This window comes from Malaya genurostris, chromosome 2, assembly GCF_030247185.1.
Source record: "Malaya genurostris strain Urasoe2022 chromosome 2, Malgen_1.1, whole genome shotgun sequence".
Taxonomy (NCBI): domain Eukaryota; kingdom Metazoa; phylum Arthropoda; class Insecta; order Diptera; family Culicidae; genus Malaya; species Malaya genurostris.
Genome location: NC_080571.1, coordinates 88,770,114 through 88,788,154, shown reverse-complemented (window position 1 = coordinate 88,788,154; position 18,041 = coordinate 88,770,114). Strand labels below are relative to the sequence as shown.

Sequence of the window (18,041 nt, the reverse complement as noted above, 5' to 3'; positions counted from 1 at the left end):
TGAAAACGTGACAAGTAAATCCATACGAGGGAGCAGGGCGTTGGAACTGTGGCGATATTACAGTTATCCGATGGTTTCCGGCAACCTTCCAAGGTTTTACTTGGCTCAGAACTATCTTCCCGACGACGCTTCGCATTGGGACCAAATCCGTCGGGCTTCGGCGGCAGCGGCGACGAAACAGGCACTTTGCGCGAGAGACGAGATATTTGCTGGCTATTCTTTTTAATTTCGGCCTTCAGCTCAGCAAAAATCGATTCTGTTCTCTCTGCGATAGATGCAAATGCGCTTCCAAACGAAGAAACCGAGTCGCGGAAACGAGCAAGTTTGATCAGTTTACAACACTCATCGCATATCCAAAACAGGTTGGGATTTTCGTCCAAAACTTTCAGAAACGGCTTGTTGAGTTTTGCGCATTTCATATGTACCAAATGATGGCAAAAACCTGAACACTCAACAAAATCTTCCTCCGATTTTACAGTTTTGGCACAACGATCACAAGCATTAGCCATAGTGAACAAATCTCAGGATGCCAACAGTGAAATTCAGATGGCGCTTCGGTCGGGTAAGAGAGAGCGTGAAACTGAGTATCTTGATAAAACGATATCTTCGATAGGCGTCACTTCGCGATACGATAGCAAAAGAGCGGCAACGAAACTGACCGAAAAACACCACAAATTATCTTCACTTCACCACGACACAAAAAACTGTCCAATTCTTATCGAGACTACGAGTAACGCAGGAAATAGAAACGAATAAAAACCACTATAAATCAATAAAAAGTGCTAGTGCGTCGATCACACGAACAATGGCGGTACGTTGTTTACAAACACTCTGATTGATCGAATGACAGTTAATTTGTTCAACTGAATCATTATTTGCTATGAAAACCAATAAACTAGAACGACAACCGATGCCGATGCCGGCAAATCGATCATATTTTTCGCTTAATCAATATGTTCATTTATTACCACCCCATCGCCATCGAGCTCCGGCCCTGGCTAGGCGACCCATGGCCGCCTCCGATGCGGACAAATAATAAATTCGAATCGCATGAAATTAATATCTTACCTGTCCGAAATTGGTGAAGCCATATTTATCGGCGATGATATCAGCGATGCCCGACCCGCCGGGGATGTAGACGGCGAACTCGTTCAGGTAGATCGGAACCCGCTGATTACGACCGCCACCGCCGTTGGAGCGTCGCCGTTCTGCTCGGTCCTGGCTTGTACTACTTGCACTATTAATTATGGCGTTGGCGCTAACATTATAATTATTGGGTACATTATCGTCATTATTTGCATTAACGTAATCAACATCATTGGTCGAAATTAAATTTGCTAATGATATCAACGCGAGCGATGGGGCGGTGGTTCCGTTTTGGCTTTCGGGCTCGACGAGTGCGCCGTAGCTAGGAACAGCCGGAGTTAGGATTGCACAGAGCAGCAGCGGCACCAGAAGCCGTCGCACCGCTCTCATCCCGGATGTGCTACGGCCGTACCGTCGCTGGCATTTCGCAGCACGGTTTCTGCGCTGATGGCTTGAGGTTCCGAAATTTCGAGATTCGGGAAGGTAGTCCCGGGCCCGGACCGGGTCGGGAAATCGAAGGTAGCACTGATTTCGACACCGTAGCTTTTGTCGCTGAACTTCCGCTGGCTGCTGCTCGGAAGCGGAATCACTAGCGACCATATTAGCTGGTCACTTTACTGTTGCTGCCCACGGCGGTCGTTCAAATGTTGCTGAAGCTGCCGACGACAACGGTGAGTAACCTTTTCCGGTGCCCGCTATCGCGCTCATAAACTTCGACTGTATTTAATCACACCGGCAGCGCACTTATTTCCCCCCGGCGGGAAACCAACAATTCCCTTCCCCCCTGAAACACAATACGATCCCGCGCGGAAACTAAAACCACACTTTAATTTATTTGTCGAGTCCTTCGGTGCCCGAGAATTACTGCCAGAATCAATTTTGGGCCCCACTAGCGAATCGTGATAAATTAATTGCTTGTATTTTCGAACAACCCGAATTCACCAGAGCAGCATCGCGATGCCCGGGCTGTTTTGCTATTTGCTGTTGCCTGTGGGCTGTTACAATCGACCATTCACCAGAGTAGGCCTCGGCTCCGGACCTCACGTTTCTCGTTTGCTGTTGCTGATTACGAATTCCGCGCACGCAAAACACTTCCGGTAACTGAGTGAATGTGTGTGTGTGAGTGGGTGTTTGTATATAAACTTGAGCTGACGGTGGGTGCCGGTTCTACCAGTTGCGTGATAGCCGCTTACGATTCGCGATCACAAGACGTTCGGAGGCCTCCTGGAAAAGGAACAGAAAAAGGGCAAAGGTTAAAAGAAAATGTGATTAGTTACTGCTGGTTTGCTGGCGTGATTCGGTTGGTCGTTTACAAAATTGCAAACATTTTCCATGGGTACTTTGCGGTGATTGAGGTGACAGGATGATATAGGAGCAACACCAAATTACAAGTAGTTTGCTGGAAAGAGCTGTAGTTTTGGCAATTACGGAGTTCCGATAGGTTTTGTTTGAACTTTGAAGCAGGATTTTTTTTGTGAACCATATTTGCTCGTTTGTTTGTTGACGTATGAATGTACCATGCGTTCACAACTAGATTCATTACAAAGCAGACGCATGGTTTTTTTGTGTAGTTTCTTCTGTAAAAAGTACTTATTGGACTGGAGAACTATTGCCGATTATTTTACGTGTGTCCACAAGCAGTGTTGGTGATTGCCGAAAATTTGACAGAAGCTGCTATATTGCTATCTATATTGTATACAACATTTTCAATCCGGTAGAAGATGCTTCAAGAATCGAGTCTCTCAATGCATGAACCGTGAGAGAATTTTGCTACATTTCTTCGCTCCACTTCATACTCTGAGTATTTCACGCCCTTAAAAAAATTACAGTCTGATAATGATCGTTGCTGTGTGGAATTTCCCAAGAGAGAATCGCAAGTTGACAATTATCGCAGAAAATCGAATCGATGATTCAACTTGATGATTCTCATACTAGGTTGCAATATTTCAAAACCCTTGTGTGGAGCAGTCACAGACATTTTCATAGACACAACTTATACAAAGGTTATATGCACATAGTTAGAATAAGCGGCAATAGTAAAATGATTCTATCGCAATTATCAACTGCCGGTATAGAATCGGATCGCGAAACGAGAATAAGCGACCGTTTGTTGCTTCAGAGAGGATCCCCACAGCAGCGTGCTAACCTTTGATTCTCAGAAATTGCATCGAGAGAAATTCGCTCTCGCACTGGTGTCGGTTCTATGTTAAATGAGCCATGCCGGGTTTTTGTTGTTGCGATGATTTCCGTTTCTCTTTGTTGGCACTGATTCAATCGTGTGAAGAGTTTCCAGTGAACGTTCTTTGATACGATAAAAGCCATCCTTGTCCACAAGTTAACAATATGCAAACATAGCGCCGAAACTCTTTCTTGAGAAGCCCTTCCAAATAGAGAGTTCAATTGAAACACTACTAGTTTAGGTTTGTATACCTATTTGATGTTTCGCATTGCTCTAATCGCGGGATAAATTCGCTTCCACCTATGCCGCACTTAATATTAGAACATAGTTATTTAATAGTTTTGGTACCGCATGGGGAGTTTGTACATATTTATTTATTTATTTATCTAACATTACATTAATGTTCATTGGACACAATATCGACCAATTTTGCACCAAAACTTATTTGGAATTGGCAGAGAGGGTGCCTCTCAGATTCAATATAACTTTCTGGATATTCAGACATTGTCATAAAAAAACATTCTTTTTTAAAATTGATCTAAACTGCCAAGCATAATTTTCAATAAAACCTGTTTTTATCCACTTAGTGGTGTTATAATGCCTTTTTGCCTTTCTCATATAGAAAAGTTATGCAATCACTGTGAAAACCGACTTTTGAACCAAGACCCGGAGGGGCGAGTGTCATATATTCGACGCAGTTCGTCGAGTACGCAAAATGTCTGTATGTGTGTATGTGTGTATGTATGTAACATTTTCTTGCACTCACTTTTTTCGGAGATAAATGTAACCCCACACAAAGTTCCTGAATTTTATTTGAATCCGATCTCCGGTTTCGGAACTACAGGGTAATATGTGCAAAAATAATGAAAATAAGTGCAAATACTTTTCTCAAAAATGGCTGAACCGATTCTCACAAACTTGGATTCAAAAGAAAGGTACAATGGTCTTATACAAAGTTGCTGAATTTTATTTTGATCCGACTTCCGGTTCCGGAGTTACAGGATGATTAGTGCAAAAATTCTTATTTCAAATTATTTCCTCACTTTTCTTAGAGATGGCGTGACCAATTAACAAACTTAGATTCAAATGAAAGGTATTATAGTCCCACACAAAACTGCCAAATTTTATCTGGATCCGGCTTCCGGTTCCGAAATTATATGGTAAAGTGTGCTAAAAATTAGATACTGTTACTTGAAGCGGCGAAACAAAACACGTAAAAAAATTCTTTACTTGTCTCGAAACTATTCCAATCTGTAGTCATTGACAATAGACAACCAAATAGCTCGATTCCGGCTATGCCGGTTCTCGTTTTCTGATTCCGGAAGCACCGGAAATAAAAGAAAAATAATTTCTAAACTTACCGCAAAACTATTCCAATCGGTAGTCATTGTCAGTAGACGGCCAAGCATTAATTTGGCCTTCCTTGTTTTTGGGGTTTTGATGAATAACCGAAGATTGTAGCCATAGACTCAAAAATGGATCCCAGTCACTTTTCTTGAACCAACTTCGATTATACCGGTTATCCCAGATTCCGGTTTCGGAAGTATATTATATAGTTTATTGATAAACCTTTCTGTTTTTAAAAAATCAAAGAAAATTATTTTGAAGAATACCACACATGCATATGAAAATATGTGAGATATGAGATGAATTAAAACAGGTTTTTATATAACCTATGTTTTCATTAATATTACTAAGGGATTCTTCAATGAAACATTTCTTTGAAGGGTGGAAAGGCAAAATTTTTAATTCACAGTGGAAAAAGCAAATTTCATGCAATTCTAAAGCATTCGACAACAACAACAAAAATCGATCTCGGAAATCTCCAAATTTTTCAGTCCCATAGTCGAAATTTAAAAAAATCCCTTCGAGATTACACATAATCTTGACGTTTCATTTAACATAAACTCTTGACATAAAAAAAAACGATTTCGGGAATTTCATGTACTACTCCCTCATGGGGTGATTTTTCGAGATCGAAAATTTTCAAATTTGGCGGCACCCCTTATCTATCACAATCCATCGTTGAAACTATTGTCTTAAGAAACCTGTTTTGATCTTCCTAAAAAATTGAAGCAAACTCATTTGCAACTACAAAATGCTGGGTGGCAAGTGGATTGCCGATTTCAATTTCCCGGTTTGCGAGATAAAATTTATCGGTTTTTAGAATATGCCTAAATGGTCTCTGTTGAGTATTTTTTAACAATATTCCTTTCATTCATCGTTTAACGCACAAGACTGTTTTTATAATTTTTTGTTATATCTAAAGTTGAAAAAGAATCATTAAGAAGCACAAAACTGATTCCATCTAAAAATCTGTACGATATACAAATAGAATTTTAGAGCCACAAAACGAAATTCTTCCAAAATTCATTAAATGGACTCTGGAAAATAATAACAATCTATGCCTGCAATTTCAAAGCATTTCGTACTAGTTTTTTCCTTGAAAAAAAAATGAAAGTTCGACGGGACAATTATAAACGACATGATGGCACTGCGAGCCTACACAGATAAATCCTCAAATGAATTTTCATGCTCTGGTTGTGAAGAAAACCATAAATCCAATTAAGGTATGAGGCCAGTGTGTTTTAGGGCGTTTTAAAGGGCTATTTTCACGCTTCAAATCTGATTTTCTCAGAAACGGTGACGAATATCAAAAAACCCAACTGACAATATTTTAGAAAATTAGTTTAGATAATTCTGTGAAAATTTCAGAATGAGTCATTGAATTTAGCGGTCGGAAAGTCTTTTTTCTGAAGGAAGAATTGCATAGCTGAAAACGGCAACTTGCTCATTGAATATCTCGCCTTTAAAAGTATGAATCAAAAACCTATCCTGACATTGTCTAGTTAATTTAATTTAGATGCAAGTAGTGCATAAAAACAAAGATGTTGTCTCGATAAAAGATAGTGAATGTTATTTTAGTGAAGGTAAGTCGATTTCTATGCACGCGCTATTTTTTCTGCTCCTGTTTCATGGTAACGTAACGAAACATGAGAGAGAAATGAAATCAAGGCTGTCAAACAAGCAGTAGCTTTATTGGATGTAGACACTTTTTATGCAAACTTATAACCGAAAATATAGAAACTTTTCTCGCCACCCATCCCATCGAGCGTCATTTTTAGAGCATGGAGAAAAATATAACAAGCAGAGCGAGACACGTGGTCGATTCAAGCTTATACGCGAACTACTGGCCTCAGCCCTTAAAATCTTCTAAGATGCACATATTTCCCACAAAATCATATTCAAGAAAATAAAAAATAGTGCGTGATTTTAAAATTACATGCTTTGAAATCGAATGACATAAAATACAAAAGTTCGATAGCAACCGCGCGACTTGAACCGAGAAACATTGGATCACAAAGCAGACGATTTTAGCGACTGAACCTCAGAAGCTCATATCTGCTTGGTGAATAATTGATACATTTAAATTCATACAGTGGTTGCCGAGTGCAAAATCATTTGACAAGTTAAGTAGTTATGAATTGTATCATGTGTAGAATTAAGTCATCTGTGAATTTATGTGCTGTCAGACCAAAATTTAAAAATGTTTTTCAATTAAAATAAAATTTAAAATCATTAGATGTACATACATCTAACATTTAGCAAAACTGTTCGGCAAACCCGAATGCTCTTTAAAAAAAAAAGAAAATTCCGGATGATCCTGTTAGTCAATAAACGATAGAAACATCAAAGTTTTTAAAATGTTTGTTGATGATACAAATACAGATACAGATATATTTTCTTTTCTTAATAGGGTTTTAAATGCTAGTCATATCTCGTGGAGTAACCAGGAAAATATTCAGAAAGTACGAGTTCTTCATAATGAACACTGCTTTCTAGTCAGTTTTAGTTCCAAATAGCCCAACTTATTTTTTTCTTAATCGACTTTCGGGTACTTGCCTTGCAAAATGTCTTGAAATTCTCTGAAAAGTTAAAATCAAGTGTCATCCCAAAATATATTTTTCAATATTCTAGCCTGGCACGATTGTTGATTACGGAAATCTCAAAAGTCGATATTATTAAAAAAAATTCTTCGGAGATGACACTAAATCCCGACGTTTTAAGGAATTGTAGGACTTTTGGCATCATAAAAATTTCTAATTGCAGAAAATTCATGTTTTTTGCTACCATGGAGTATCAAACACATTGAAAATGTATATTTCTTTTAAGGTTAAATTTAAAAGTTGTATAAAAAAAATTCATTTACGGGAGCCGGTTCATAGACAGATGAATTGAACTATAATTGGAACACAGTTTCATAACTGCACAACTGAATTAACACAAACGCAGGATATTTAAAGCGCTTTTGCTAATAGAGAATGAGCAGACTTCAACACGGAACAAAATATCAAGCTCGCTAGCTAGACAGCATTAAATTCAAATTCTTGAACAGTTCGTTTGCCTTCGCCAAAAGAACTTGTTTCTGATGAAACATTGTCATGTACCAATAAAGCTCCGAGGTTAAGCGGAACAAAATTTGAATTTTGTCGAGTCTCTTCCAAAAAGTGTCTGTATAAGCTACTCAGCGAATTACTTGAAGTAATATTATCCCACTAGATTGCAGGGTAATGCAAGCCAAAATGAAGGAAGGAGACAAGCTTTAGCACACAATTGTTATTGGCCAATTGATACCCTCTATCCGACAATTATTCCACAGATTCGTTTTTCAAATAAACAATCAGGTAAAAACTAATAAAGACTGTCCCAGAAAGGAAAGTATGGACGCAACCAAAAACCGCTGCCATTTCGCCATGGTTCAGAATCTGTCAACGTCGCAAAGCAACGTCGGAAAATTGTGTACAAATGGTGCACAGAATGCGGACTGTCACTAATAAAGATAGCAAAAATGGAAGGAGTAAGTGAAAAAGCCGTGCGAAATGCAATCAGGTGAGGAGGATAAACCGAAAACGGGTCGAAAAAAAGATCCTGCTAACCCTTAGTTGGATAAACGTATACTGAAGCCGTTCGAGCAAAAGAAGGAGGTTTCAGTTCGGGATGTGGCCAAAAAATTGGCCACTTCGAAGTCAAATGTTCTTCGTGGTAAAGAACGTTTGAATCTTCGAACCTATAAGAAGCAGAAACAACCAAAAGGTAGTCCGAAACAAGAAGCATCGATCAGGCCGAGGGTTCGAAAGCCGTACAATACGATTCTTGCTGGAAATTTGAACTGCATAATCATGGACGACGAAACCTACGTGGAACTCGATTACAAATCCTTGCCGGGACCACGGTGCGAGAAGGGTAAGTGTTAAACCAGTCCGAGACATCGATTGAAGTCGAAAAAATTGGTAAGAAAGCTATGGTCTGGCAAGCAATTTTTAGCTGCGGTGAGATTTCGAAACCCTTCATCACCACTGCTTCAATAAACAGTGAAATGTACATCAAGGAATGTGTACAAAAACGACTTCTACCCATGATTCGAAGCCACAAGGATCCTGTTGTCTTCTGGCCAGATCTTGCTTCTTGCCACTACTCGAAATCAACGGTAGAATGGTATACTACCAAAAATATCACTTTCGTCCCCAAAGGCCTGAATCCTCCAAATTTCCCACAACTTCGACCAATCTCGGCAGCCGAAACCATTCAACAGTTCGAAAAAGATTGGAAAAAGTGTCAAAACTTGTCGTCAAGAAGTCTGTACGGAATTTAATGAGGAACGTTCGCAAGAAGGTGCACCAGCTAGTCCTCAATGGCTAAGTAGAAAATGTTGAGAATAATATTCTGTTGTTGTAGTCTAATATTATCAGTATATCGAATAAAATTTGAATATCTATCACTTGTGAATTATTTACAGCGAAATCAAAGTGCGTCCGTAGTTTCTGGGACAGTCTTTAAATTGCATCAAAACGACAATAGCTGTAGTAAACTTCAAACAAAAAATCTTAACTACGTGACTTTGAAAACCATCTACCAAAAAAAAGAAAAAGACTTCATGGTCTTCAGCAGCCGGAGGTAAATTTTCCAGACAGCATTTCCATCCCGCGACATCCGCCTTGGCTGGCACAAGCCACGCCCGGGATTAGGCATCAGGTAGTCCATCAGCATGTTTTCTAAACTCCACTTCCAACGATCGTTCGTGCTCTCTCGAGCCATCGTCAAGTGACAGCCCGTAGCTTTGCCGGAAGAGCAGTTGGGTTGTTTTTTTTTTCCTCTCCCAGTCAAAAAGTATCCTAACATCATCGCAGCTTCATTGCTTCTGAAGCATCTCGCAGGATCTATCGGTAGAAGCAACGTCATTCGGTACGTGATTCGATGGGTCAGATTGAAAGTGCGTTTTCGACACTTTATTTGAACCCAGCAGATGTTCTGATTTGTTTTTTTTTTCGTGGCCAGGAATCAGGTCATCGCCAGAAGGGCACTGGTCGTTGTAACTGGCAGATTGACAAGTCGGATGGTGGTTGATTTGTTGATAATTAAACATGACTTGCGGCACAATTGATGTTCGATTCGATTGTTTCAAACCCTTTCAACTCGGTTACACGGGCACTCACACACAGACAGACATATTTGGCCTTCCGGGTCTCTTTCAACTTTTAGTCACCAATCAATGTGACAACAAATTGCTTATCCGGGAAATGGTCGGCCAAACAGATGTCCATGCTAACGGCGGATTATTTGTAGTAATTATTGGAATTGTGGAGGGAAAATATGGGCCATGGATTTCCACGAAAGACAATCGCCATTCTTCGGTACCGGAGTGAGGATTTATTTTCCCATTCGGAGCGATATTAAATGTAACGATGGAGTTTATTGGGCTCAATTTTTCAATTTCACAGTCCAGTGAACGATTTCGGATTCGATCAATATGGCAAGGGTAAAAAGTGTTTCTGCGTCTCCTCCATCACCCATCACCTCGCCGGGCGTTCCACGAACACAGGAAAACGGGAATAATTTATGGTGGGGCTTCTATTGCACTGCCTAAAAATTTTCGCCTGCGGACGTGGAAGTCTCGGTACAAGGCTGGGTTCAAGGTTCCCAAGGGCGATGCCGGGAAGCAGTTGATGATTTATTTAATTTGTGCTTTTAATGAGATATTTCTGATGGCCTTTTGTAGCGGTGAAAATTATGAAATGATTCCAGATGATAATATTTATAATTTGTTTGCATAGCGCTGATTTGAATTCTTTGAAGTACGCAAACAAAATCATTTGTGACTTTCATTTATCAGTACTTTCAGTTAATTAGCTCGTAATGATATTCATTTAATTTAAAAAATTTCAGTGCTCATTAAATCCACAGTTAGCAAACATGCTGAACCAAACCACATTTTCGTTTTGTTCTTCGCCGTGAAATCGTTTTTTATCTCTTTTCAGATTCACTAGATTTTGGTCTGATACAAGCCTGGCAAAGGTGCGTGAGTCAGTTTGGAGTTCATAATTCACTTTTTGATTAACAGCTCTTACAAGAGCACATTCACGGACAAACATCTACACACACACATAGAGCGAAAGAGAACCAAACTTTTCTTGTAACTTTTCTTCGCCCAGCGGCAGCTCCAGTCAATTTGTTCTTCTCTAGCGGGGAACTAAACCGAAGACTGCTTCGCCGGGAAGTGCCCTCCGAGGTGCCATAACTTGTCGCCGGGCAAAGAATACGTTCGAAAACAGGGAAGGATATCGACAACTACCATCGACTCAGGTACAGTCGGTCGACTACTGAAGTTACGACCCGAGTCCTGGACCAGACCAGACCAGACCAGCCCCGGAGCACTGGAGAGGGTGCACGGAGGAATGCATTTCATTTCGGCTCGTACGCTGTGGACTTTGTAGGACTGGGCAAGACAAAAGAAAGCGCCTGACGGAGTGGGACTAGCAGGTAATAAATCTGCCACAGCCAGGGAACGATGCCGGTCCCAACGAAGCTATAGGAAACGGAGCTCTCCCGTTTGAAGAACCTGAAGATTGCTCAAACGGGAACACGATTTACGCAGTCTATTCTTCCTATGTTTTTAATTGAACCGTTTATACGGCTTAAAAAACTACGATGAACGAGTGGAAGTGATAGGATTAATCGGATAGCCTAAGTAGCAAGAAAAAATCATTTTTCGTTCGAAAAATGCTTCAAATCTTTGCTAGCTTTAAACGTGTTTGGAACATGTCCAAACGAAAGTTCATTTGCTGAATTGTCTGAATAATTTATTCCATCGTCTTATTAACGACTCTTATCATTTTTTATACATTGGAAATCTACCAAATAAGGTGTCTAAACTCTCTGCATTCAATAAGTCGTGTAACTGACAGACATATGGCGCTATATTTGTCAAATCCATATGACGTTTATGAAATACCAGTTTTCAAAAGACTATGTGTGAAATGTGTAAACTTCCAAGTTTTGCATTAGGCAGCTCAATTTGAAATGTAATTTTGGAACTGCTAGACGAATCGAAGATAGAAATTGTATGAAACCTGAAAACGTGCGACAATCGATTAAGCATTCCGTGAGCTGTAGAGGTAAGTTCCTCTTTAATGTTTTTGTCATTATTTATGATATTTCCAGAAACGGTATTCAGAGACCAGCATAACCAAAAATAGTTCGTATGTCCATTAATTAGTATGACGAATAAATTGAAATAGTTTTGAGCCCAACATTGAAGAGTTTTTGCTATTTTCTAGGACGGTTTGAATTTTAAAAACACTTAACCCCGGTCGGAACCGGATCAAATTCACCAATGTTGTATGAAACCATAAATTTATTTTAATTTGAATTTTTGTTTATTAAATTCGTTTTGGCCTTCTTTTAATATCTCTATTCCCGATACTTTTAGAAGCAGAATTTGGAATTAGGTGTAACCGAAGTCAGTTAAATTCACCTAATGTGTTGATAACCATTTCATTATATTCGAAATTTTTGGAAATCGTTGCAACCATCTGAGAGAAATATTAATGCGTTCCACATAAAATTTTTGGGTACCTTCCGGGAACGAAAACTGAAATAAGTTAATTTGGTCATCGACTCTCAAAATCTATGAACCCGACAAACGCGAATAATTTAAGTGAAATTTTTACACTAATCACCCTGTATCTCCTGAAGCGAAAGTCGGATCTGATTGAAAAACCTGTTTTATTCTACCTAGTGGTGTAGTGATGCCTTTCTTATTGTTATATAATACTGTGGTATTCTATTCAAAATGTTTCTCTTCGATTTTCGAAATGAAACCAAGAGCTTGTTTATGCATTAACTAGTATAACATGAAGAATGAAACAGTTCTCTGATCGGTTAGGCCATCCATTAGAAAACGAAGTGGACTCACTATTATATGTACTTTTAAAACCGGAACCAGCGAACCGGTATAATCGAAGTCGGTTCGTACGGCCACCAACTAACACTAACTAAATTTCCGTTGTATTCAAAAATATGCAGTAATTTTTGTAGGGCCATAAGACCTTTCATTTGACCCTAAGATTGGGAATAACGATTATCAGTCCAGTTTAGATTTTTTTACGGTTTTTGTTTCGCCGGTTTAAGTGGCGGTGTACAATATTGAACACACATAACTCCGGAACCGAAAGTCGGATCAGGATGAGGAATTCCGTATGGGACCGAAAGATCTCATTTGAATCTAAGTTTGTCAAAATCGGTTCAGCCATCTCTGAGAAAACCTAGTGAGATTATTTGACACATACACGCACACATACACACACGCACACACACACACACACACACACACACACACACACACACACACACACACACACACACACACACACACACACACACACACACACAAATACACACACACACACACACACACATAGCTCAGCTCGATGTACTGAGTCGAGTGGTATATGACACTTGGGGTCAATTTTTACTAGTCGGTTTTTCTAGTTATTGCATAACCTTTCCATATGAAAAAGACAAAACAAGCAGTTTTTATAGGACCCTAAGACCTTTTATTTTATTATTTTCATAATAAACACGCATTTAACCACCCACCATAGGCATAGTTTTAGGGTGAAGCCAGAGAGAAAGCGACCCACGACGCGAAGCGAAGTGATGCGAAACTTGACAGATCGCACGGAGTCGCGCGGCATACTTGTCATTTTTCCGCTGAACTCGAGTTGACAGAGGTCTGCCGCGCGACTCCGTCCGATCTGTCAAGTTTCGCTTCGCGTCGCTTTTCGCTTTTTCTTTGGCTTCACTCTTAGGTTGATGTCAGAGTGAGCGCGGAACGCGATGCGGAGCGAAGCGATTCAATGCAATGTACTGTTTTCGCATCGCATTCACTCTGACAGGTCTGCTTTGATCAAATGTAACTAGATCGCACGCGTACCTCGACGCTTCGCGTTACGCTTTCGCTCTGGCAGTAACCTTAGGAACCAACACCAAACACGCGAACCCAGAATACAGACTCTGTTTGTCTTGATTTGTATTTGTTTTGTAGCCGAAGAAATTACATCAATATCCCAAATGTAAGCAATTATCTCTTTGTACAAACTTGCGATACGGATTTCGATATTTAAGCTTCTCTTCACCAAGCTTGTGTCCAATTTTTGTATGTTATTTTTATAACGTTAAATTTCTGTACCATTCCAACCATTCTGTGATTTCGGTTGGTGCAATAAACTTTTTCTCATCATTAAGTGTAACATTGATCTTCGAGAACCAGATCAAACAAAGAATGATTTCTCATAGAAGATAAAGAAGTTAGGCTATTTGCAACTAAAACTGACTAGAAACCAACATTCATTATGCAGAACTCGTACTTTCGCGTTATTTTTCTGGTTATTTCACTGAGAGATGCCTAATATACAAAGCCCTATTAAGAAAAGACAATAAATCTGTATCGGTATATGGATCATCAACAAAAATTTTAAAATTGGATGTATCTATCGTTTATTGACTAACAGGATCATCAGGAAAACCAGTTCTTTTTTCAAAAGAGCATGAGCGGCTGCCGAACGGTTTAGCTAAATGTTAGGTGTATGTACATTTTACGGACGACGAGTGTAATTTTCACTCGACAACCACTGTATGGAAAATTAAATGTATTAATTATTCATCAAGCAGATATGTGCTTCTGTGGTTCAGTCGATTAACTTTGTAATATAATATGTTTCTCGGTTCAAGTCTCGCGGTTGGCATCGATCTTTTGTTTTTTATTTTATTCGATTTGAAACCATGTAATTTTCAAATCACAATATTTTGCATGTTCTTGATCATGAATTTGTGGGAAATACGCTCCATTTATGTGCATCTTATAAGATGTAAAATCAAAAGATTTTTTCGAACTGTGAGGACATTGGCATTAATTGGATTTATGGTTCACATCACAACCAAAGCATGAGGGTTTCGTTCATTGCACAGACGTGATGGCAAGCGAATTGCCACAATGTCCATATGTCAATTTGTTGTACCATGGACCCAGACAATGACGGTATTGTGTTACACAGAAAGAAATAATGAAAATTACATGACATGTAAATCAATAGAAGCATGGAATAGACCTCGAAAGCTTGATTGAAAACCATCCTCGATGCAAAACTAAATTGGATTGCACTGAATTTTTAATAAAAAGAACTGTATCTTTCAATTAACGCTTAGCTAGTCGTTTAAATTATATTGAAAGGTACATAGTTGTAAAATAACTTTATGTTTAATTTTCTTCTTCAAATATATTCACGTTCCTTAGCGAGACTTGCCCTTGTAGCCATGCGTTTTATTGTTTCTCCTAAGGCACATGGTCTCTTAACATGCGATGTTGCGAAAAAATGCCTTTCAACATCTATATCACAGTTATTCGTATATTGAAAAGACTGGAAAATTTCTTTCTATTTTTATATTGTGATGCAGCTTCTTGTTCATATGTAACTATTTTTTTGTCGCATAAAATCAATCATTTTTTAGATAAATAAGTTAACGGATAAAGAATGAAGACGCAAGTTTTTGAAGATATCTTCAAAACTTAAATGGTTGAGCATGTCGTTTCGCTTTAAATACATAGCAAATGGATGAATAATAGTGGCTTGCTGCGCATTCCAGTGGTGATTTTGTTATTGCTTGAATCCTGACTCTGAACATCCATACAAGCACTACACTATTTCCTCTTCACTACTCGATAAGTCATCGCTACTAGATAGAACATTATTTTTCACACACAAATTTGCTTATCTAGACAATTTTCTTTGAATGGTATAAGGGTGAAAGACGTTGTGTTCTTTCAGCAATCATTGTTGCAAGCAGTATAGATCAATATAAATATGAAATTGTTTTGAAGTTGAAAACATTGCCATTTTTCTAATACATATGTCATATTCGAACGATTATGTTGCCAAAAAAAAATCCGTGCTAAAATCGAACCTTAATGAAATGGGTGCTGTGCATAGACTTTCAGGTGCTAAGAAATTGCTTAAAGCAGAATTGAAATTCGTGTTTCACTTTGCTCCGGAACATCGCTTTATCATCAAGAGCGTGAAACTCTTACTACTGGAATAAGGTGAAAAGTCGCTTATGCAAAAATATCGATATCTCCGTTAAAAATGGACGAATTTTATCTATGGCTTGTTGAATAGCTATTACCGTGCAAAATCTAAGTCTAAAAACATATTTTGTTTCCAAGGCCAATTGTGACTGATATTGTCAAAAAACTGAAAATTTTGACATTAATCTTCGCATAAATAAAAAAGTAAACATCCGATTTCAAAATAATTCAATAGCGTTCAGGGTGACGGGGATATCGTTCATTTGCGACTAGTTTAATCAAATTCGGTCCAGTCATCTCCGAGATCTCGACCTCTTTGTTGAAGACGCACACAGACACGGACATTTGCTAAGTTCGTCGAGCTGAATCGATTGATATATGACACTCGGCCCTCCGGGCCTCGAAAATTTTTTCTAAAGTTTGAGCGAAACCCATATCTATTTTCTATATTTATAAAAAAAGGTAAAACGATTCACAATGATTGTTACCTTCTACCGTATCTATAGTAGTTTTGATTTCCTAAGAGACTCTGGATGTCATTACTTCGATTTATCATATTTTAGACACTCATTATAACCAAACTTTACAAATTTTCATTATAACGATTGCATTAAAAAAGGGACAAAAATGGCCGATTTTTCATGGATTGGAGCTCGAAGTTGAACAAATTTTGAAAATTGAAATACCTCCTAAAACATGAGACAACGAATAATTTGAAAGGAAACCCCCCTTCTGCTTCGTAGACTAACGTAGTCTTCGGAGAAACCCCCTCCCCAGAGGAATTGAGGATATCTTCGAATCAAGTTTCAGATTCATTCAATAATCTAGCATTCAAAATTGTGTGACATTACTCTGTCCATTGTTTCCCAAATTCAATCTGAGGCTCGGCTCGAACGTCCCGGCAAACAGTTCGTTACCCCTAATCAACGGAAAGTCCCTGATCCGTTCCAAAATTGCAACACTCCGCCGTTCCGCACCCTTGGATTCCATCATTTCCTCATTATGACGTACCGAATAGCCCGTCACAGTTCCGTTCGTCGTTCCCGGGACCCAGAATAATCCTTATCCGTCCATTTCTCAGGCATAATCCATCTTATTACCCAGCCGTTGCCGTCGCACTGGTTTGCAACAGCCAAATAAGGGGATCGCTGGAACCCCGGCAAAACCCACCACGTCATTATTTCCTGCCCGCCCGCAACCCTTAACGTCACGCCCCGCCGAAACCAGAACCGAATAATCCTATTTGTCGGTTGTAAGCGTCTTGCACGTTTACTATCCCTTACCGTATTTTCTATTTTTCTATTGTTTGCGAACCCTTTTGTTGTTGTTGTTATTGTTGGTGTTGTTATGCGTCACAATTCAAACTTTTTTACGACCTCGCTACGCCATCATTGCGACCAACCACACCACCGACAGCAAAAAAAAAGAAAACAGAAACCCTTTGATTACAACGGAAAATATTTGTGAAATACCATCGCATTGTACCCTTCCATCAAAATACCACTTCATCTTTCCCACACAGTGGAAAGGTCAAATGCGTCGACTGTCGGACAGACAGACAGAGAATGCTGGTTAAGAGGCGACAGACCATCCCAATTTCGCCACCAGGATCCATTTCGGTGGGGGTTGGGAGTTGCTCGGTCGAAAAACAGCCCTCGTTACAACAACCTCGAAGAGTATGACTGACCCCAATCTGGGGAAAAGATGGGTTTGTTTTATCCATGATTGTGATTGTGATTCCAATTGTCCGATCCGCTCGAATCGTGACATCAAATTTCTAGATTGGAAATTATTTTCGACGATGGAAACACATTTTTCTTCCAATCAATGGTGACAGTGAAACGAAAATTACTTTGTGCAGCGAAATTAATCTAATTTCGAAATTTCACGAGTTTTGAGCATTCCGCCTTTTTTTTTTGTTTTTGTTCTCTACTCTACATTGCCGGTGGCGGATCCGGCAAGCCCCGCAAAGAACACATCCGGCAGAAACGATGAGGCCATGTGTCCGGGCGCGCATCCACGGCCATAAACGGCGATAGGACGGTTTGCTCCGTTCAGTTTTATGGTCCACAAACTCATTTCAGTGTTTTTTTCGGGGGAGGAAGTGAGTATGATAACAATTGCTGTTGACCTAGTTATTCGGGCATGAAGTTGGCGATTTTTTCTCGCTTTTTTTTCTAAAACAGAGCTGAACCCAACTGGGCTGTGCATTCAATTCTCACCCTTACACGTACCGAGCCGATTCCGGGTTAGAATTTGTCAAACCGGAATGTTTCTGTGCATGCTCTGTGAGTGTGTTTTGGAGGTTGTGTGCGTCAGGGGTGTCGTTTGTAGTCATTTCCAGTGACAGACATG

At 39.4% G+C, this 18,041-nt stretch overlaps 1 protein-coding gene across 5 annotated transcripts in view; it reads right to left on the bottom strand.

Annotated features, from left to right (window-relative positions):
* LOC131432595 (furin-like protease 2) overlaps positions 1-18,041 on the bottom strand; it is a 967,327-nt gene that overhangs the window by 504,005 nt on the left and 445,281 nt on the right. For all 5 annotated transcript variants that reach the window (XM_058598954.1, XM_058598958.1, XM_058598955.1 and 2 more), the window contains exon 2: positions 1,069-2,310. In XM_058598954.1, coding sequence (XP_058454937.1) covers positions 1,069-1,686 — 618 coding nt within the window. In that variant the 5' untranslated portion in view covers positions 1,687-2,310. The remainder of the gene's footprint in view (positions 1-1,068; positions 2,311-18,041) is intronic.